Source organism: Budorcas taxicolor, chromosome 15, assembly GCF_023091745.1.
Source record: "Budorcas taxicolor isolate Tak-1 chromosome 15, Takin1.1, whole genome shotgun sequence".
In the NCBI taxonomy this organism is placed as follows: Eukaryota; Metazoa; Chordata; class Mammalia; order Artiodactyla; family Bovidae; genus Budorcas; species Budorcas taxicolor.
The window spans coordinates 47075415-47098128 of NC_068924.1; the positions used below are offsets into that span (position 1 = coordinate 47075415).

General features: G+C 47.3%; 3 protein-coding genes across 3 annotated transcripts; all 3 read left to right on the plus strand.

Moving 5' to 3' along the window:
• Positions 1-1475: 1475 nt before the first annotated feature.
• On the plus strand, positions 1476-2369 carry LOC128059865 (olfactory receptor 52D1-like). The gene has a single exon (XM_052652137.1). The coding sequence runs from the start codon at positions 1476-1478 to the stop codon at positions 2367-2369; it is 894 nt and encodes a 297-aa protein (XP_052508097.1).
• Positions 2370-14372: 12003 nt separating this feature from the next.
• On the plus strand, positions 14373-16178 carry UBQLNL (ubiquilin like). The gene has a single exon (XM_052652138.1). The coding sequence runs from the start codon at positions 14373-14375 to the stop codon at positions 16176-16178; it is 1806 nt and encodes a 601-aa protein (XP_052508098.1).
• Positions 16179-20830: 4652 nt separating this feature from the next.
• Positions 20831-22643, plus strand: UBQLN3 (ubiquilin 3). The gene is given in 2 exon segments (XM_052653231.1): positions 20831-22615; positions 22617-22643. Coding segments are annotated over 2 exon segments (1812 nt in total).
• The last annotated feature ends 71 nt before the right edge of the window (positions 22644-22714 follow it).

The following is a 22714-nucleotide window of genomic DNA, read 5'->3' on the forward strand; positions in this document are numbered from 1 at the left end:
AGTATGTCACTGTTTCCATTGTTTCCCCATCTATTTGCCACGAAGTAATGGGCCTGCCCCATGGTAAGAAGTAAAATGAGTCCCCGTGACTTGGCAAAGCCTTATCTTTCGGGAGAAATCTCTGGTTTATACACAGCCAAGAGTTCCATGTGGGAAAGTCTAGCCTGGTTTCTCACCTGCCTCTAATCTGCAGGAGTCAGTGTGGGGATGTGAGAGAATGTCCAAAAGGCATATTGCAGAGAAAGCTAGAGCAAACGCAAATGGTGTGGAGCTTGACAGCTTCGCCCAGGGTCAAACCTTATTCTCTGCTAACCTGACTGTGCTCCTCAGTCCCAGGACCAGGTTAAGATACTAGTCACTATGTCTCATAAAATTCAAGGGTATAAATTGGCCTCAGTCAGAACACGCAAAACCCGAGCTTGGCTCCTTCTTCCAGATTGTTCTTTACCCACTTAAACCCAAGCAAGTAAAATCCTCCTCCCTCCACTATTTTAACGTGACTACTAGTTGCCTTGTGGCATCTGATCCCGGTCCCTTCCACTGCAACCCGACCTTGATGCTCTGCCGTGTCCTCAGTGAGATCAGAACTTCCTCAGACTGAGTTTCTGTAGAACCAGAGGATGTCCCTCTGGACAAGGGACAGAAGAAAGAAGAACCCCACAGCAGAATCAGGGGATGAATATCTGCCCTGGACAAAGAAGAAATTAAGTTCCATGAGCCAGGTATATAAGTTATGGTACATCAGAGCTGGGAGTTGGGGGAGGGATGCCACAGGCCTTGGGCAGCTCGGGAAAAGTACTGGACAGACTGGGAGGACTGTGATGTTGGGAGAGTGGGTCTGAGCTAATTAAGTGTCCTCTGGAAAGGGATCTAGGAAGATGAGTTTTATCTAAGCACTTGTCACTGAATGGAGTAGAAAATGGCCATTCCATATTTCCTTCCTTCTGACTGATATCTCCCCCAGGGTGGAGGGAGCATGGATGCTTAATCCCATTAACATCAGTTAATATTAAAGGGATTAGGGTTAGATAACAGGAATGACTTTTTCTGGGACATGTGATCAGGAAAAGCATATTCCAACATCTGTGAGCCTGGGCTGATGAAGAGACTTTTGATCCGGAGAAGACTGTTGGAAGAGCATCATCTTTAGTCAGATGAGTTTTGATTCAAATTTCACTTCCTTTATGTACCAGATGTATGACTTGGAGTAAGTTTTTTAGCTTCTCAGAAACCAGTTCCTTGATCTGTCACACAGAGGGGAACATTGACAAAGTCACAGACAATTAGGGAATTGTAGGTCAGTGTATGCCAAAGCCCTGTAACAGTGCCTGACACAATGATAGCTCTCAGCAAATGCTGTAGCGTCCTCAGTCCCCATCCTCACCTCCACCTGTCTAAAATCTCTGTAGACCTGGCGATTACCCCAGAAAGATCTCTTTTGTTTCTGCAGTGACAGAGCCAAGTGCAACCAGGAAATGGGACTGGATCCCACACTGTCTGCTCTCAACCAGACCTGGGTTAGCTTGGGGCCTGGGACCTTTGTCCTGCTGGGGGAACCTGGAATGGACGCCTTGCATGCCTGGCTTTCTGTGCCTGTGTGCCTGCTGTACCTGGCAGCTCTGGTGGGGAACACCCTTCTACTGGGGCTGGTGGCAGCTGATAAGGCACTTCAGAGACCCATGTACCAGTTACTGGGGCTTCTGGCAGCAGCTGACTTGGTTCTGGCTACATCCACAGTGCCCAAAGCGCTGGCCTTGCTGCAGGGCCTGTCAGGTGAGATCTCCTTCCAGGCCAGCCTAGCCCAGCTCTTCGTTGCCCACGTGGCCTTCATTGCCGAGTCCTCGGTGCTGTGGGCCATGGCTGTGGACTGCTACATGGCCATACCCCAGCCTCTGCGCTATGGGGCACTGCGGGCTCAGCGCGTGGTAGGCATCGTGGCTGTAGCTGCTGTGACCCCTGGGGCCTGTGTCATGGCGCCCCCGGTGGCCCTGCTCCGGAGACTGCCTTACTGTGGGCAGCGGGCCCTGCCCCACACCTACTGCGAGCACCTGGGCGCGGCTCGATTGGCCTGTAGCTACACGCGCCCCACCGTCTGGTACGGGCTGGCCACCACGCTGCTCTCTCCAGTCCTGGACCTAGGGCTCACAGGTGCTTCCTATGCCCTCATCCTCCGCACGGTCTGTCACCTGCCCTCCCACAGCACCCAGCGCAAGGCCCTGGGCACCTGCGGGGCCCCACCAGTGTCATCACCCTCTTCTGCCCACCCGCCGTCTTCTCCTTCCTGGCTCACCGTTTCGGCCGCCACACGGTGCCCGGCCACGTCCACATCCCCCTGGCTAACCTCTACGTGGTGGTGCCCCCTGCCCTGAACCCCGTGGTCTACGGAGTGCGGATCCAGCAGATCGCTCAGAGTCTCAGGCGCTTGTTTTTGGCTCTGCTGGGCAGGACCAGTGAGGGGTGTGGGCCCTGGGAGGGCCTCCCCCAGGATCAAATGAGCACCCTGTTTTCTGCCGCGTTTTCCCTCAGTTGGTCAAGCTGGCCGCTCTAACCAAGGCATCGCCATCATCTGCCACTAGGTGGCGCTATGCTCACCCCAGCTCTCTTCCCATAAAGGGAGAGCGTCTGGTACTGAGGGCACATTGAACTGACCTCTCCCTGCCTGAGTCTATCATGCCAAGACTGTTCCTCCTCTTTCTAACTCTGTATGATCTCCATAGATGCACGGCACACACTGGGCCTGGGCTGGGGCAGACAGGGATGCCCAGGACTCAGGCTGGTCATCAGGGTCTTGTCTTTTTCTATCACTCTGTCCAGCCAGATCCAGATGAATGAAAGAAAGGTGGCTCTGAATGGGGCCTGTGTACAAGGTGTGACACTGAGCAGGAGCTCTGTGTTGGCTGAAGGGATGAAGACAGGGGAAGCTGGGGAAATGCCACAATAGGAATAACAGAGAGCTCAGCTCTGGAAACTGACACGGTTTCTGACCTGTTTGATTCATATCTAAATATTGAGAGATATTGTCTCTGGGAGCAGAAGGGAATGGACAATACTGTGGCTGTCTCCCTAAGGTGTTTCCCAGCTTTACTCAGAGGCTTCTCCTGCTTTTCTGTCTAGTACCACACATCAGCTTTAGTTGACTAAATATAGGGAGATGACCCAGCGGCACAAGTTGTCCTGTTCACACTCGAGTTCTTCTTCCACTTTTCCTTGCTCCCCAAAGCTCTACTAACATCTGCCTAGACACTGATTCTGGATAGGTTTCCCACTCCGTGCAACTTAGGGCTTTCAACTCATTCCTCTTTTATCTCCCTAACCTCTATGGTCCCTTTGGACCCCATGGTTATAGCAAGGCCCAGCCAGGGGAGTGGATGGGAGATGGATCCCTGGCCTTGACCAGAGAGCCAGAGGATGATAATCTGTAAGTAAGATTTGAGGGTATGATCCATCATTGAAGATTTCCCAACAAAGCCCTGGGCATGTCTTTCTGGAGTTATACATTCACCTAAGCTCTTGGATCCTTTCCTTAAAAAGGGAAGTGGTTCCTCCATAAGCTAAAGCAGTCTTCCCAGACATGCAGCTTGGCTCTCATCCAAGAGTGCTGCTGCTGCTAAGTCACTTCAGTCATGTCCAACTCTGTGCGACCCCATAGACCGCAGCCCACCAGGCTCCTCCATCCCTGGGATTCTCCAGGCAAGAACACTGGAGTGCATGGCTAAGTAAATGAAGTCAATAGGAAGACCATAATCTCCTCTGAAAAGAACTCATCTCAAGGTCCACACAGTATGTCTCAGGTTTGCCTTAATCTTTTTGAGCAGGGGGCCCAGCAGGACTGGTCAGATCTCAGCTTGGAACGGATGAGAAAGACCATGTTTTTAGTGAGAAGCTCACTCCCACCCCATCTTTGGAGGCACATGTCTGGCTGTCACAGCCCTTTTCTTCCACACTGTACCCCCAGATCCTCTGCACACCCTCACTTACTCTCAGTGCCTTCAGATGCCCAAACCTGGACTCCTCCTTCTGGGACTGTTTACTCTGACCAGAGATAGAGCCTAGGGATGTTCCAAGGTCTTACTTCACTTCTACAGCTAGTGCAAGAGGCAGCCTATCCCAGCCCTCCCGACCATGATGCTGTGGCTGCCCCAGGTGTCCCGAGGACAGCCTCAGGTATAGGTGGAAGGGAGAAATGTCATGAGCAAGTAGAAACAAGGCTCTGTGCTTTGGGATTGCTTTCTCCATTGCCCTAATCCTTTTCAAGAAGCTACAGGTTGTGGGAGAAAGTGAAGGTGGAGAGACCTAGGGACATATGGAAGGGGTATGAGATACCCTGCCTGCTCTGACTATCCTTTGGCTTGGGTGGGCATAGGGTGAGAGAGGGAAACAAGGAGGGAGGGACAGAGAGAAGGATTCTCCTTTGTGCCCCTGCCATTTTCTGAGGCCTTGTCTTTTGCAGAGGTCTTCCGCCCCTTCCCTGAGCTCAGGATGCTGGACATAAAGGAGGCTCCCTGGGCTATTGTAGGCTATGTAACCTCTGCTTCATTATCTGAAAAAGCCAAGCTACTGGGCTAGGGTTATAAGCTGAAGACATAGCCAGATTAACTACCAGGGCCATAGAAGCTTTGGGTGTGACTATCCAGAGAGCAGTGGCCACACATATTTTTAAAGGTTCTGTAAGGAAGCGCCAGCTGGCAACACAGGACTAACCAACAGTTTGGGAAGGAGTCTTCCATCTAGTGCTGGTCCATCTAGCTTCAAAGTGGGACTGGAGAGATGAGCATAGGGAATTATAATAAATAACATAAGTGACTCCAGTCTTTTTAAAATTGGAGTATACTTGCTTTACACTGCTATGTTAGATTCTGCTGTACAACAAAGTGGGTCAGCTATATATATATATACATGTATTCTCTCCATCTTAGATGCCCCCCTCCCCATCCCACCCTTCTAGATCATCACAGAGCACAGAGCTCAGCTCTTCGGGCTATGTAGCAGGTTCCCACTAGCTATCTATCTTACACATGGTAGTGTATTTACTCAATCCCAATCTCTTAATTCATCCCACCCTCCCCTTCCCCTATTGTCTCCACATGTCTACCTCTCTATTCTTGCCCTGGAAATAGGTTCATCTGTACCATTCTTCTAAATTCCATATAGTACGTCAAGGCTGTATATTGTCACCCTGCTTATTTAACTTCTATGCAGAGGACATCATGAGAAACGCTGGACTGGAAGAAACACAAGCTGGAATCAAGCTTGCCGGGAGAAATATCAAGAACCTCAGATATGCAGATGACACCACCCTAATGGCAGAAAGTGAAGAGGAACTAAAAAGCCTCTTGATGAAAGTGAAAGAGGAGAATGAAAAAGTTGGCTTAAAGCTCAGCATTCAGAAAATGAAGATCATGGCATCTGGTCCCACCACTTCGTGGGAAATAGATGGAGAAACAGTGGAAACAGTGTCAGACTTTATTTTGGGGGGCTCCAAAATCACTGCAGATGGTGACTGCAGCCATGAAATTAAAAGATGCTTACTCCTTGGAAGAAAAGTTATGACCAACCTAGGTAGCATATTCAAAAGCAGACACATTACTTTGCCAACAAAGGTCCATCTAGTCAAGGCTATGGTTTTTCCTGTGGTCATGTATGGATGTGAGATTTGGACTGTGAAGAAAGCTGAGTGCCGAAGAACTGATGCTTTTGAACTGTGGTGTTGGAGAAGACTGTTGAGAGTCCCTTGGACTGCAAGGAGATCCAACCAGTCCATTCTGAAGGAGATCAGTCCTGGGTGTTCTTTGGAAAGAATGATGCTAAAGCTGAAACTCCAGTACTTTGGCCACCTTATGCGAAAAGTTGACTCATTGGAAAAGACTCTGATGCTGGGAGGGATTGGCAGCAGGAGGAAAAGGGGACGACAGAGGATGAGATGGCTGGATGGCATCACTGACTCGATGGATGTGAGTCTGAGTGAACTCCGGGAGTTGATGATGGACAGGGAGGCCTGGCGTGCTGCGATTCATGGGGTCGCAAAGAGTTGGACATGACTGAGCGACTGAACTGAACTGAACTGGTGTGTCAATATATGATACTTGTTTTCCTCTTTCTGACTTACTTCATTCTGTATGACAGTCTCTAGGTCCATCCATGTCTCTGCAAATGGCACAATTTTGTTCCTTTTTATGGCTGAGTAGTATTGATTGTATATAGGTACCATACCTTCTGTGTCCATTCATCTGTCAGTGGACATTTAGGGTGGTTCTATGTCCTGGCTACTGCAAATAGTGCTGCCGTGAACATTGGAGTAAATGTGTCCTTTGGCGTAATGGTTTTCTCAGTAGTGAACCTGAGAAATGGTATGGTATATGCTCAGTAGTGAAACTGCTGGGTCCTATGGTAGTTCAACAAACATAGTCTTTACATACATTTATAATTCTTAAAATAAAACTGATCATCCTCATTTACACACAAGGACACTGGAGCACAGAGAAACTAAGTGATTCACACAGTGTCATGGAGCCGGATGTAGAACCCAATTGAACTGGCTCTGGAGTCAGTGGGTTTGGACTCTGAGTGACAGTGTAAGTAAGATGATAGGCAAGGGAGAGAAGACCTCTAGATATGCATCTCTCATCTCTAGAAAATTCTCCTCTCTCCCTATTCTGCTGAGGCAAGAGAGCTGCCTCCCACAATCACCATGCCTGCTACATCACACTCCTCCCTTAACAGAGCTCGGAGCTCTGCTCCTCAGGAGTGAAAGTACAGGGCCTAGACCTGGGGGCACTTGTAGCCTGGTCACCTACTAGTCATGTGGTTTAGTAAAGCTGTTTTTTAGATTCTCAGCACCTCAGTTCATTCAGCTATAAAATGTCAATTACAAGTCATACCTTGTCACTTTCTTGTGAATTCTAAGTGTTGCACAGACCCTGGTGCCCCATGGTGCTTTCCTTCTTTGACAATAGAGAACTCCTGCCATCTTCAAGACAAAGTGAAGTTGTGGGAATGTACTAAAAGTCTATAATGGGGTTGCTGACGCCGTTACACTAGCTAACTTTCGGTGAACGGTGTCGGATTCATGATCTTTGAAGAAGATTTAGCTTTAGGACCAGGGACCAGACTTGGTCACTCAAGAGCTTTTGTGCAGCAGAGTTTTATTAAAGTATGAAAAGAGAGAAAGCTTCTGACACAGGCATAAAAAGGGGGCCAGAGAGTGCCCCCCTTGCTAGTCTTAGCAAGGCAGCTAGATATTTTTTTAACTGGTTATTACAATAAATTGAAAGAATGGCTCAAGGTTTTAAAGGTTTTATGAGACCCACTCCCACAATATACATTTTAAGATAATGGGATTACAACTAACAATAGCAAGATCTTACCAGAGCCCCTCCTGCAACATACATTTTAAGATGACAGGATTATTCAGAAGGTTCTTAAGAAGAAAAATGTCCTCAAACAGGATACACTGTCATATAATCCTTGATACAGAGTTTAAGGGAAAACACATCCTTGAGCAAGATGAGTTGTTTATTGTGCAGTTATCAGCTCGGGACTTATTTGTCTCTTTCTCCTCCTTGAGAACTCCAAACCCCTATCTCCTCTTCAAGAGCCCCAGACCCCTTTCTCCACCTTGGGGACCCCGGACTTCTTATCAACCTGTCTAGGAATTGATTCTCTCATACTGGTCCCCTAAAACGTTTCTTTAGATCAGTTTTCCACTCAACTACAGAGCATCAGGAAAAAGTCTACTTCCATTATGTGAAGATCCAACCAGTACATGAAGTAAGGTGAGGGTGGCCCTACCAATAAGCTGGAAAGGAACTGCACTTTAATTCCAAGAAATCACGCAAAGGATCTCTCAGACCCATGGCAGAAAGATGCCTGGATAGTCAAGAGCAATTTCCTATGGTCTCAGGCACTTCAGAGCAGGGTCAGGCTTCTCTCCCACTTTTTTTATGTTTAATGTACTAGTGGCCACGTTTTACAATGGCTGAGTAGTATACCAGTCTGTGTGGATAAGGATGGCTTATGCCATGGTGTGGTTTACCTGCCGAACTACCTCATCCCCCTGCAGCGGCTGGAGCAGCTACAAAGTACAGCCCAGGAGCTTATGGGCATGTATGAGAAGCAGCTGTCCAAGGTGAGTGCTGGAGCCTCGAGCTGGGGCAGCCAAACTGTAAGTTATACAAGCACAGCCTCTCCTGGACCCAGCATGGGTATGAGTCTGGATTATAGAGGAAGAGCTGAGCATGGATCCTGAGTACAGTTTTGGGATCCTCACTGGTCATATTTTATAGAAACGCTTATGCAAGAAGTACTTTCTATGCTAATAAATAAATTAATGGCTAGAATCCACTGGGAAATGGAAAAAGCATACAGAACAAGAGGAGGCTTGGAAATGGAAGGACCGCTTCCCTGGTGGCTCAGATGGTAAAGAATCTGCCTGTAATGCAAGAGACCTGGGAGAGAGGAAAGTTTGATCCGAAAAGTTAAAATAGGGGCAATGTGTCAAGAGACTTGTGAACCAGGCCAGTGAGCTCGGAATTGATGCTTTGAGGATGAGTGAATAAAAATATTGCATCAGCAGTGTGATATGGGCAGTTGCTTTCTGTAATGGTTACTCGTGGACCTTCTGGAAAAGGCTGCTGAAATAAGATCACATTGCAAGCTACAAGTCAGTGCATTCATTAAGAGAGTGGGGCTATAACCAGATAAAAGAAGGGAGAATGTGGGTGGTGCAGGAGCAAGAGCTTTTTTTTTTTTTCCCCAGTGAAAAGAATATGAGTGTTCTCAGCTATGAGATGGGAGCAAATTAGGTGGCAGATAAGAGGGTGTTTTGTAGACTGTGCGGCACCAGAAGGAAGAGCCGCAGTGTTCATCTCCCCATGTCCAGGTCAGTGAGCATGCATTCGCCACTGAAGATCAGAGTAACCAAGTCTTGGAGATGAACCACATCCTAGAACCCAGGAATCCTGCTGCCCTTGCTGCCTGCTGTGAGACTCCAGCTTTCACTCTGCTGTGCCTGGAGCTGGAGGGAGCCGAGGAGTTGGTGATCCAGCTTAAAGTCAGGGGAGAAGAGGGTGGGACTAGGGGCCTCCTCTATCAACTGGAGAGCCAAGTGTGTGGATGGATGAATAAATTTTTGTTGTCTCTACAGCCTTCCGTTTTATCTAATCTCAAGAGTCCGACAATTTCCAAAATCTCTTCTTTCTAGGGAAGAAAACCCTGGAGCTGAGAAATAAGGGAAACTGAGTTCAGTTCTGAGTAACACTCTGTGACCCACCTCCCTGGCTTTGCATTTCCATAGGTAGCTAATGTCAAGCTCACACTCAGGCTTCTGGCTGACTCTGACCAGTGCAGCTTTCATGCTGTCCGCCAAGATGTGGATGTCCTTGAGAACCAGCTACGGGAGTGTGAGAGTGAGAAGGAACAAGAAAAGACCTCCAGACACCTTGGTTCACCCCTGCACCCTAGTGAGGCCTCAGACTGAATTTCCCAAGGTCTCCTCTTCCCAAGGGCAGAGTTGGGGATATAGGGTTCACTATGACGTACTGAGGGGACTGAAAGGTGGGCAGTAAAGGTCCTGATGGAGAATAAAGCTTTCATTTCCTTGTTGGTATGTCTCAAAGGGATGCAGACTGAGACAGATGCACTCTTGAATGTAGCACACCTAGCTCATACCTTACCTGAACTCTTCTCTAGGTTCCTGTGCCCACAGAGGCCTCCAGAAAGCCAGCAAACCCCTTGTGGTGGTGGTTTAGTCACCAAGTTGTGTCTGACTCTTGTGACCCCCTGGACCTTAATCTGCCAGGCTCCTCTGCCCATGGGATTCTTCAGGCAAAAATAGTGGAGTGGGTTGCCATTTCCTTCTCACGGGGATCTTCCCAACCCAGGAATTGAACCCAGGTCTCCTGCATTGCAGGCATATTCTTTACCAACTGAGCTATGAGGGAAGTCTGTCAAACCCCTTGTGGTACAGCTTAATTGGAGAGACTTCTTGTATACGCCAAGTGCCTGGGGCCAAGACTCGACACCCAACCCAAACTCTTCCCTCTACTGGGTGGCCCCTCTGCCTGCAGATGCCAGGTGAGTCCAGGATAATTTCTCTTCTGCACCCAGGTTTATTCCAAAGGAGCCCTACTGTACCCTAAATGCAGGTTTCTTTGGGGCCCCAGCTCAGCTTCCTCTATTTTAAGCATGCCCCTGGATAATCTTAGCCAAGACCTGACAGGTCATCTCCTAATGATCCTTTCATGAATTAAGGATGGTGTAAACTGCCCCAAGCTTCCTTCATAAACCCACTGTCTAGAATTTCTAATCCCATCATAATCCAAAGCAGTTGTATCCCCAGCCTGGTCTTATCTCAAGAACAAATTCTTCTATACCCAGGGCTCTTTAAACTTTACTTACAGTGCTTTTACTATAATTAAATGAGATAATGCATGTATAGTGCCCACTGGGCATCATTGCAGTTGATTTTAATATTATTACTGTTAGCACTTTTTTTTTTTTACAGATATGTGTTGTCATAATATATTATAAGTAAAAGAAAAGAGATTACAAGTCAATTCTGGTTGACTCCCAAAGCCCCGACTGTTAGGACACTCACTTGGTCTTTTTATTTTTAGTATTTTATTTATTTATTTATTTGGTTGCATCAAGCCTTATTTGGGATCTTTCGTTGTGGCGCTTGTGCTCAGAAGTTGTGGTGCACAGGCTTAGCTTCCTCGGGCCATGTGGAATCATAGCTCCCTGACCAGGGATCAAACCCATATCCCCTGCATTAAAAGGCAGATTCTTAACCACTGGACCACCAGGGAAGTCCCAGGCTTCTCTTTCTCTCTCTTTTTTTTTTTTAGCTTTTTTTAACCCTGATGATCTTGGTGTGAGGCTTGGCCTAGGTACTTTGACTACTACTGGCTATACAAATCCTATGAAGATCCGGTACTGCTGCAGAACTCTGAGGAGAGGAAAATGGGCTACGGCGATGGTGGTGGCAATACTTTACAAGAACTTCATGTGCTTTAACTCAGTTGGCACAGCCTCCATGGCCAGGTAGGCCTTTCTTCTAACACCCTGGTGCTACTGTGTCTGCTGTCCAGTGCCACCTACAACTGCTGCTCCCATGCTGGTGTGCCCTGGAAAGATTTATATTTTGCTAGTGATGATAGGGGCTGTGGGTGCCCTGTGCCACTCAAGTGGCCAAGGTTTACCTGGTGTGAGTCATTTCAATGCCAGCACTCTACAGGTAGAGGAAACCTGGCACACCAGCCAGTGCAAGCCAGCCGTGTCAGGGACCTGCGTGGCCTGCAGGGTGCTATATGCCTTACGCCCCCTGAGCATCGGCCAAGAGGAGAGTTTTTATGCTTTTGATACCACTGGGAGTGCTGTTTCAGCATCATGCTGGATAAGATGCTGGAAACACCATAAGGCATTAGTTACTAACCTTCTGATCACAGGTTCTGTGTCTACAGTGATGGTTTCCTGATTATTTATGCTTCTTGGCTTCCTGGAACTGAAGCATAGGTTACCAAGACCACTATCCAAAAGGCCCTTTGGGGCTTGGGAACCTCCCAAAACTGTCAAACTGAAAAAACCCTCTAGACCCTGAGACCTCAAGGTAGAGGATTTATAGAAGTGTGGCCTTTTCCTCATCCTCCAGGTGGACCATTCCTCAAAATAGCCATCAGCTCTAATGATTGGGATTATTGATTATATCTAGTTAGTTCTTGACAATAAATATCTCAATCTGCACATTAAAGTTCTCTTTAATAGACTATTGATCTGATTGAAGTTTCATTTGGAAATGAAACATTAGCTGGGCAATGTTACCCCCTCTTTACCAGAAACCTAGTGTAGGAGCTGGATTCATAGTTTTTAAAGAAATCTCATCTGTGTTTTGAAAACTGTGATTCCAACTCTTCCATTTGTAGGAGTCTGTTGAGCTAGGTTTAGAATTCTCTGTGTCTGAGGCTGAGATCCTCTGGTTCCAGTGCTGAAGATACAAGGGAGTTGATCATTAAAGTGAGACGTGGAAGTTTCTTATCTTATCCCCAACCTCCTATGCTGTACTTGGGGAGAATAGAGGCAGTATCTTTGTGTGAAAATTCATGCTTCACTGTCCTGATCAATTTCACTTTGAATGCAGTTGAGAGAAGGTCTTAGACCTGAATCCTGTTCTAGGAATTAAGCAATGGAAGGCTGAGACATGAAGAACGTTGACATGGACGGGGCTAAAGATCCAGACCTTCTATAAAAGGAATCATTTGATATGATAGCAGAAAGTCTGCTGGCTGACTGTCATTAGTTTCTTTGCTCAGGCCAAGACTATCTGCTTGTACTTATCTGATGTATGTATCTGATGATGATACAGTGTACTTTCTGTCCATGCAGGTACATGGAATGTTCAAGATTTCAGACCCTAAAGTCTTCTCAATCACACAGAGGACACCAGAGCACTTCACACACACTGTCTTATGCTTACACTTTCACATATACTTACATTTACAAATATTGTATCCAAATCAGACATGCATTCCAACTGTTACATATACAATATTCCCATCCATACCCAAATATCAATAAACGTAAAAATGTTTTAATATGTCCTTTAACAGAAAATTCACCTGCTAGTCAAATAAAAAGTAAACGATGTTGGCTTTTAGATGCCTAATGCTGCCCTGTTAGGAATTTCACTGCTAAGTCAACTAACTCTATGCTCACCTCTTGATTTACAGACAAATTTCCCCCTTAATGCTTCAACGCGAAGGTATGCAACTCAGGACTGGGCTAGGACATGGCAAGGAATTATTTTAAAAGTTCTGCTGTAGTACTGTGTAGAAAAGACCAAGTGATAAGCAAATAAAAATACTTAGCAAGGAAGGTTTCATTCACCTTCAGTTTGTTGTGCCTCTAGGAGGATTTTCCCTGTTTAGCCCTACTCCTGATTCCAGGATAGAGGAAATCTTTTCCCACTGCATGGGAACACTCTCAGTTAAGTCTAGAATCCAAGAATCTCAACCCAGAGAAAAACAAGCTTTCTCTTCCACTTAAGAAACTTTTGTCTTGCTCCACTTTCCTTGCTATGTGCTAAGTCGCTTCAGTCATGTCCAACTTTTTGCGACTCCATGGACCAGGCTCCTCTATCCATGAGATTCTCCAGGCAAGAATACTGAAGTGGGTTGCCATGCCCTCCTCCAGGGAATCTTCCCAACCCAGAAATCAAACTCACATCTCTAACATCTCCTTCATTGGCAGGCAGGTTCTTTACCACTAGTGCCACCTTTCCTTTCTAAGGCCTCACTTTTTCCAGACCCCTAAAAAAGGAATAAACTCCTTCTTGTGGAAGAAATTTCTTTCTTACCTATAGGTATGTGGTTTTGCTTATGATTTTAATAGACTCAGCTTTTCATGGAGAAGGCAATGGCACCCCACTCCAGTATTCTTGCCTGGAAAATCCCATGGATGGAGGAGCCTGGTGGTCTGCAGTCCATGGGGTCACTAACAGTCGGATACGACTGAGCGACTTCATTTTCACTTTTCACTTTCATGCGTTGGAGAAGGAAATGGCAACCCACTCCAGTATTCTTGCCTGGAGAATCCCAGGGATGGGGGAGCCTGGTGGGCTGCTGTCTATGGGGCTGCACAGAGTCGGACACGACTGAAGCAACTTAGCAGCAGCAGTAGCAGCAGCTTTTCATTCACAAGCCTGATATCCCCACAAGGGACTCACACACAGCACCACAGAGAAACATATGGACTTCGTAAGCAGTTTGTTGGAGAAGAAAATGGCACCCCATTCCAGTATTCTTGCCTGGAGAATAGCGTGGGCACAGGAGCCTACAGTCTACAGGGTTGCAAAGAGTCGGACAGGACTGAGCGACCACAACTAAGCAGTCTGTACTTTTAATAGTTGTACTCTGAGAACTTTGCCCTCTATTTCCTGTAAAAGTGTCTTATTTTCTTTTAGTATGAAGACCCAGACTCCCCAAATAGGTTTCCTTTCCCAACTAGTTCAGCCAGAAACTGTGAGGCTTGGGTTGACATCACAATATCCCTTTTCTCAAGAGCTGTGCTTTCGGTGGGTGGGGCCGGGGGAGGGGTGGCCCTGGCAGGAGTCATCTCCACTTAGCCTACTTTATATCAAGAATGAATTAGTAGCCACAACAGGCCTCAGCTGGGCCATATCTGGAGAACTGGGGTGGGGGTACAACATCACAAAATACCTGGCCCCAGTCTGGTCACTCATCCCCTTTGGGGCAACAAGAAAACCAGCCTGTGGCCTGAGAACGCAACGCCTGAAACAGAGGCCAGAGGAAGTATTTGCCCGCCCTCACCCCTCTGCCCCTGCTTCCACCTGCTCCCCATCTGCCCACCCACTAAGGTCCATGCCGCATGTCATCGCTCAAACATCCAGGATGGCCCAGTGTGGGCGTCATTCAGGGCTGCCTGCAGAGAAGAAGATCTCTCTGGGTGTCACTAGGGTGATAGTGAAGACACCAGGCAAGCAGGAAGACTTTGTGATAGCCAGTGATACCTCGGTGAGGCAGTTCAAGGAGAAGCTATCGGCTCACTTTAAGTGCCAAATGGACCAACTAGTGCTTGTCTTCATGGGCTGCCTTCTCAAAGACCATGACGTGCTGAGCCAGAGGGGCATCCTGGACGGTCACACCATCCACGTGGTTATCAAGTCCAAAAATGGCTCCAGATCCCTAGCCCATCCCTGGCACCAGGACAAAAACACCAAAGGAAACAGCAGTGGGGTATACCAATCTGCTGGTATGGGTTACACCCCAGTGGAGTCAGCTCTTTCAGAGGATGTGCCCAACGTGCATACCCAGGACTTGAAAGTGGGTAGTCCAGAGCATGTAGCACAGACACTGGAGAATCCTAGCATCCAGCAACTCCTGTCCAACACAGACTTCATGAGACAGTTCATCTCAGAACACCTAGACACGCAGCAATCGATGCAGCAGAACCCAGAGGTCTCACACATCCTTGACAATTCTGAGATCCTGTGGCAGACTCTGGAGCTGGCCAGGAACCTGGCAGTGATTCAAGAGATAATGCAGATCCAGCAACCTGCACAGAATCTTGAGAGTCCACCGAACCCACAGTCATATGTAGGCTTAGAGAATATCCCAGGATGGGACAATGCCTCGGGTCAGAGTTCTGCTGATTTCAACGATCAGATGCTCAACAACACACAAGATCCATTTGGGGGCAACATTTTCACAGCTCTCCTGGGAGGACAAGTGCCAGAGCAAGTACAGTTTTCATTCCCATCACCACCACCATCCCAGGAACAACAGGAACATCTCCCACAGCCCCCTACAGCCCGAGTCATCTATGCTAGTTCTCGAGGTGTATCTTCAATCACTTCAGCCAGTTCTACCCCCAGCATGGCAAATCATACTTCCAGAGCCAGTACTTCTAACTCCACTAATGGTCAGAGTCATGCTTGTGCAGTGGAGCAGCCAATTGGGATACCAGCCTTACCTGGCAGAGAGCTCAACCAGCTGCCCCAGACAGAAGACAAAGATGCCACCATTTCTCTAGATAGCTCTAACCAGAAACCAGATGATCTCCAGCAGTCAAATGAGCAGACCAGCTCCCAGATCACAGGAAACATGATGCAACTGCTTTTGAACAACCCTTCCCTGGCAGCCCAGATGATGTTGTTCATGAGTGTGCCCCAGCTGAGTGAACAGTGGAGGCAGCAACTGCCTGCATTTCTGCAGCAGACTCAGTTTTCTGATATACTTATAGCTCTAGCCAACCCTAAAGCATCACAAGCAATACTTCAGATTGAGCAGAGCCTGCAGCTGTTGGCCACTGAGGCTCCTGTTCTTCTACCCTGGGTTGCGCCCTACCTATGGGGCCTGGGCTGGCTTGCTGCACCCAGCTGCAGCTACCCTGACACAGTGCCCTGGACCTGGGATGTGTCCAATATGGCTGAGCCTAAAGGACCTGAGTCCTGTCCCAAATCGAGAACAGTCCTACAGAGGCTACAGTCCCTAGCTGGAGACCCTTCCCACCCTCTACAAGCCCCTGAGACTCTTTTCAGCAAGCAAATGGAATATCTCCAGGCCATGGGATTTGCAAACCATCATGCCAATCTGCAGGCCCTCATTGCTACCGAGGGAGACACCAGCGCTGCCATCCAGAAGCTCAGAAGATCCCAGGGATCCTAACCACTGGGCCTACCTATCTGCTTTGCTACCTGCCTGCCAACCCATTTGACTACCTCATCTGCCTTCATCTTTTCTGGTGCTTCTGGTTAGCAGAAGTCCTAGAATGGGAAAAACCAAACAGTGCTTTCCTTACTGAATTGGCCATAGCTGAGAGATCTGTCAATAAAATGGCTACATCAACTCGATCCCATCTGAAGTTTGGCCATTTTTTTTTCACAAAAAAGTCAGCTGTCAATGTGTAATAACCCTACCTCATGTACCATACATGCATGAGCACACACAGACACAACTGCATGCATGTATTAAAATAGAAAAGCATATTTGCACCCACAGAATTACATATACAGACATCATGGCATTCTCACATATCCAAGAACATGCACATATAACCTCAAACACATATGCACACATGGCTAACAGCCAAAGATTCACATATATAGGCATATAAAGTCACCACACAGTGCACATAATAATGTGTATAGACAGCTGCACACAAATGCTTAGAGACCCAAATTAGACCCACATGTAGGGAAGACAGTCATAAGATACTCATATGAAAGAGGGAATTACATGCATGTGTGTTCAGTGGTGTCCAACTCTTTGCAACCTCATGGACCACAAATTGCCAGGCTCCTTTGTCCATGGAATTCTCAAGGTAAGAATACTGGAGTGGGTTGCCATTTCCTACTCTAGGAAATTCAGCTGAATGTATAGCTACATGAGGTGTTTATAAGTGCTATAAAAAAATGCAGTGGATAAGCTGTTCTAAATGGGGGGATCATCAAGGAAGGCCTCTCTGACAGGAGACAGTTGAACAGAAATCACAAGGACTTGGGAGAGCAAAACTTACAATTCCAGGCATTGCTCCAGGCAGAGGAGGCTGCATAAGAGGAAAAGCTGTGAGATAAGAGTACTCTTGTTGTGTTTGAAGAATAACAAGGGACAGTGGAGCTGGAGAGGAGTGAACTAAAAAATGAGGGGGAAAAGAGAATTATTAGAAATCATGAAGAGCTTTGTAGATCTGGTGATCACTTTGGATTTTACTATGAATACAAAACAAAATTATTGCTAGATTTTAGCAAAGGAATAGGGTAGTTCAATATGTCAGTCTGGTTGCTGAGAGGGGAATACTGTTGTAGAAGAGAAAGCTGGAAGCAGAAACACTCTTTCTAGCACGTGAGAGACAGTGGTGTCTGGGACTAGGGCAGGAGCAGTGGAGGAGGTGAGGGATATTCAGATTTGTGTGGTCTTTACAGGTCACCCATCCTTCAGCCCTGATGTGACCATCAGCAAGAGTAAAGGAAGCTCCATTAAGCTCCCAGTGCTTCAGTAAATCTGCTGCCAAAGGTCCCACTCCACCACCATGACCTATCAAAAATAAACAGGTCAAAGAAATGAAGTGAAGTGATAGTCACTCAGTCATGTCCGACTCTTTGTGACCCATGGACTGTAGCCGGCCAGGCTCCTCTGTTCATAGAATTCTCCAGGAAAGAATACTGGAGCGGGTAGCCATTCCCCTTTCCAGGGGGTCTTGTTGACCCAGGGTGTCCATCATTGCAGGAGGATTCTTTAACTATCTGGGCCATCAGGGAAACCTGACTCAGTGGGTAAGGAAGCTACCTGCAGTGGAAGAGATACAGGAGATGCAGGTTCAATCCATGGGTAGGGAAGATTCCCCTGGAGAAGGAAATGGCAACCCACTCCAGTATCCTTGCTTGAAAAATCCCCTGGACAGAGGAACCTAGTGGACTATAGTCCAAAGGGTCACAAAGAGTCAGACACAACTGCGTGACAAAGACTCAGCGTTGGAGAAATGCAGGGCAAATTCCAATCTAACTGAGAATACTGGAGCGGATTGCCATTCCTTCTCCCAGAGATCAAACCCGGGTCTCCTGCATTGCAGGCAGATTCTTTACCATTTGCGCCACAGGGAAGCCCCCTCAAGAAAGAAAATTATAGCTAGAAACAGATTTTTCACCTCCCCATTAAGATATCTCTATTAATCCAGTTATATCTTTTATCCTCAGTTTACATAAGGAGCCCAAATTCTCCAGATTATCTTCCTGATTCTCTCAATATGCTCTGAAATTCCCTCATGTGACTCAGTTTCCACTCGTCGGTTTTTCCCACCCTACCTTTCAGGATGCAGTTTAGCAACAGTGAAACTCATACCTACAACCTTACCTCTCAATGTTCCCTCAGCTTTTTGCTGTGACTAATATCTGGGTGTTCACTGAGAAGACTGCTTCTCCAGCAGTGATGACTGTTTCTTTCATTCTCTGTGGACTTAGAAGTGGGGTACATGTTCTCCATGTACCTACTTTAGGTTCCCAAACATAGTTTTCTAGCTTCAACACTACTCAATCTATTATAATTATTCTGATATAATACCCACCTAGCAAATTCACAATGGTTATAACAGTTATATCCAACCCTGCCTAATCTCTGTGTAGGCACAGAAAATCATATAACTGTGCTGACTAGTCTTATTTAAATTTATTACCAAGGCTTTAGTTGGTCTGTTTGTATGCCTAATACATTTTCTTATTTTAATGCTTTTTGTCTAGAATTTGCATCAGAAATCACCTGGAGGGTGTATTAAAACCCCCAGATTTCTGAGCTTCATTCCAAGGGTTTCCAATTCTTTGGAACTACAGGAAGGGCCCAAATTCTGCATAGCTGACAATTTCCAGGTGATGCTGATGATACTGATCGAAGGATCACACTTGGAGATCCAATGCTCTAGCCATATTCTTTGAGATGATTATTTCATACCTTTTATGCTCTCCTAAAACTTTCAACAGCCTTTTAATATCTATTCTCAGTCTCAGATGATATTTTCCTTATTCCAACAAGAAGACAAAATTGATCAAAAGTGACTTTCACCTTTGTCTGCCACTAATTCAACCAACTATCTTGCATCTATACCTGTATACTCCACCTTGCACCCTGTTTTAATGAGTAAACTGTCCATGATCCTAAATCAAGCTCTTCACTTGGGCATTTGATTCCAATCCCTCTATCTTTTCAACAATTTGCTCTTGGCAATTGTTTTCTCTTTCTCCTGCATCACTGTGCTCTTCCTCATTGGATTGTTTCCATTTGAATAAAAGTATATTATAATTGTCTCATCTTAATAAAACAAAAAAACAAAACCAAAAAATATTTATTCCCCATCTCTGTGCAGCCATCAGCCTTTTTTCCATTTACTCTTATTGGATCCACTTCCTTTTCAATCCATTTACTTTTAAACCCACTCCAATCAGGTTTTCTGGCCTCACCACTCTTCCAGACTTGGTCTCATCGTGGCCCTCAGTCTAACTGGTCTCTCTTGTTCAAATGCAGGAGCCAATTCTCACTTACTTACCTACCAGAATCATTTGACACATTTGTTTACTTTCTCTTCTTTTGAAACTTTGTCCTTTGACTCCTTTCTCTCTCTAGTTTCCTTTTCTGACTTAATGTTTTATTTCTTCTAAATTTCCTTTGCTGAATTCATCCAATCTTTCAGACTTCTAAATATCATACTGTCCATAATTCAGTCTTTTTACCTCTGTCCTTTTACTATATACACACACACACCGCTCCACATACTCTGTTGATGCTGATGAAGTCAGCCTCACAGTGTAGAACTACTGTCTTAACATTTTCATTTGGATATGAAATAGACTGAACTTAATTTTCTATTTAACAACCTTATTTCCTGGTCTTTTTGCCTTAACAAACAGCCAATCCATTCTTTGAATTTTTCTGGGGGATAATAATAATAGGGAAAAAAAAAGGTAAAATGAAAGTTTATTTCATCTTGAACCTCTCTTTCATACTCTACATCTTACTCATCAGAAAGTCCATATGTTGACTGATATATTGTGGCTAATGTTGAATCAGAGAGGACATAGGAATATAACAATGCCAAGAAGAGGCCCAACTAGCAAGTAGCTGAATTAGGGTCTTCGTAGGGACATAAGGGCTCAAGAAGCCTTTCTTAATTGTCCAACCCCTGTCTGAATATCCACATACCACCTACCAGGTTGTGTGAAAACAGAAAACTTGGCTTGAGAAGGAAGGGTCAGCCCAGAACCCTCATTATGAAGAAGGCAATTGAGATAAAGGAAGTAGAAGAGTTGAAGGGTGGGGGGAGATGAAGCCCCCAAGAATCCCAAGTACCTTGGAGAAGTCTCAGGAATCCATTGTATGAGGCCATGATGTCAGTGCTGAGGTCACAGAGGTGACCTGGTGGAGTGGGTTCTGGTGGAGAAGGCTTCAGGGGTGGCTGTTCAGCAAGATGAGGGCAGTTTGGAGTCCTATTTAAGAGGAAGGACGGGGCCACGGCTGCTTGGTATGTATTCCCCAAACCAAGTCCTTCAGGCTGCCCTTGCCCTTCATTCATCAACAATCAACCTCTTTCCTAGGGCCTCAGATTTCCCCTCCTATGATCATCACCATCTCTCCAACCCCAAATCCTCCTAAGGCATCCTATCCCATGCCCTCAGAGCCCCTTCTATGTGGACTCTCTAGTTCCCCCACCCTGAGACCTCAAATCCTCCCCCTGCTCACTTTTCCTTTCACCACTGCCCAAAAGGATGATTTCGGTCTCCCATCCCCCTCCCCCCAGCTGTGTCCCCACAGACCTGGGCCTCCTGCTGCCCACTATGGCCAAAAGTGGAGAGGCCCTGCCACAGGGCAGCCCAGCGCTGGTCCAGGATCCCCACCTCATCAAGGTGACAGTGAAGACGCCTAAGGACAAGGAGGATTTCTCAGTTACAGACACTTGCACCATCCAGCAGCTGAAGGAAGAGATATCCCAGCGCTTTAAGGCCCACCCTGATCAGCTGATCCTAATCTTTGCTGGCAAAATCCTCAAGGACCCTGACTCACTGGCACAGTGTGGGGTCCGAGATGGCCTCACCGTCCACCTGGTCATCAAGATGCAGCGTCGCACCATGGGCAACGAGTGCCCAGCTGCTTCAGTCGCTACCCCAGCCCCGAGCCCTGGGTCACTCCCTCAGCCAAGCTCCACTTACCCAGCGGATGGGCCACCTACCTTTAGCTTGGGTGTCCTCACAGGCCTCAATGGGCTAAGTCTGACCTCGGGTGATTTCCCTGACCAGCCAAGCTCACTGGTGTGGCAGCATGTATCTGTGCCTGAATTTGTGGCTCAGATCATTGATGACCCCTTCATCCAGGGTCTGCTGTCCAACACAGGCCTGGTGCGCCAGTTGGTTCTTGACAATCCCCGTATGCAGCAACTGATCCAGCACAACCCTGAGATTGGGCACATCCTCAACAATCCTGAAATCATGCGGCAGACACTGGAGTTTCTACGTAACCCTGCCATGATGCAAGAGATGATGCGCAGCCAGGACCGGGCGCTTAGCAACCTGGAGAGCATCCCGGGTGGCTACAATGTGCTCCGAACCATGTATACAGATATTATGGACCCCATGCTTAATGCCGTCCAGGAGCAGTTTGGTGGCAATCCCTTTGCCACCACTAATACTGCTAATGCTACCACCACCAGCAGCCAACCCTCAAGGACAGAGAATTGTGAGCCTCTCCCCAATCCCTGGACTTCCACATATGCAGGCTCAGCTGGCAGGAGGGGCAGGAGGCCTGGGGACCAGGATATATCTGAACTTAGAAATAGGGTACCCAATATTCTAGGGAATATAGGGCTCTATGACTATCTCCAACAATTGCATGAGACCCCCCAGTCCCTGGGAACCTATTTACAGGGGATGGCATCTACCCTCAGTTCAAGCCAAGAACAACCACCTTCACCACCAGGAAACCAAATTCCTCCAGCTTCACCCTCATCCCAGGAACCTGAGTCAGGCCAGGCTCTCCCCAAGGAGTCAGTTGCAATCAAGGGAAAGCCCTCCTGCTCAGCCTTCCTGAGGTATCCCACGGAGAGCAGTGCTAGAAAAGATGGAGGTCAAGATGGTGCAGGGAATGGTTCCGCTGGCCATAGCACCCACATGCCTGATCTTGTCTCCGGGCTGGGGCCTGCTGCCAATAGGACCCCACTCGTTCCTTCCCCACCTTTGCCCACAGCAGCTACTGCTGGAATCCCTGAGCATGTCTGGCTGCCACCACCGGCTTATCCAAGATCTCTGAGGCCAAACAGCATGAATCAGGCCCCACAGCTGCAGGACGAGATGCGCTGGCAACTGCCACTGCTGCTGCACCTTCAGGCATCCATGGCAAATCCGCGTGCCATGCATGCCCTGCTGCAGATTGAGCAGGGTCTGCAGATCCTGGCTACTGAGGCCCCTCGCCTCTTCCTCTGGTTCATGCCTTGTCTAACAGGGCTGGGAAGTATGGCGGGAGATACAGAGCCTCGAGAGAGTCCCCTTGTGCCTGAGGATACTTCGCCTCCCCTAGCTCCTGAGGTTCCCTCAGCACAGGGCTCTATGGAGCTGGGCCTCCATTCCACCCCCTTCCTCCAGATGTTGCAAGCCTTGACTGGCTCCAATCCCCAGCAGCCGACGCTCGAGACTCACTTCCGGGTGCAGCTGGAGCAATTGCGGGCCATG

What these genes read in the sequence shown, in the direction of transcription:
- LOC128059865 (XM_052652137.1), top strand. Translation starts at nt 1,476, where the DNA reads ATGGGACTGGATCCCACACTGTCTGCTCTCAACCAGACCTGGGTTAGC.
- UBQLNL (XM_052652138.1), top strand. Translation starts at nt 14,373, where the DNA reads ATGCCGCATGTCATCGCTCAAACATCCAGGATGGCCCAGTGTGGGCGT.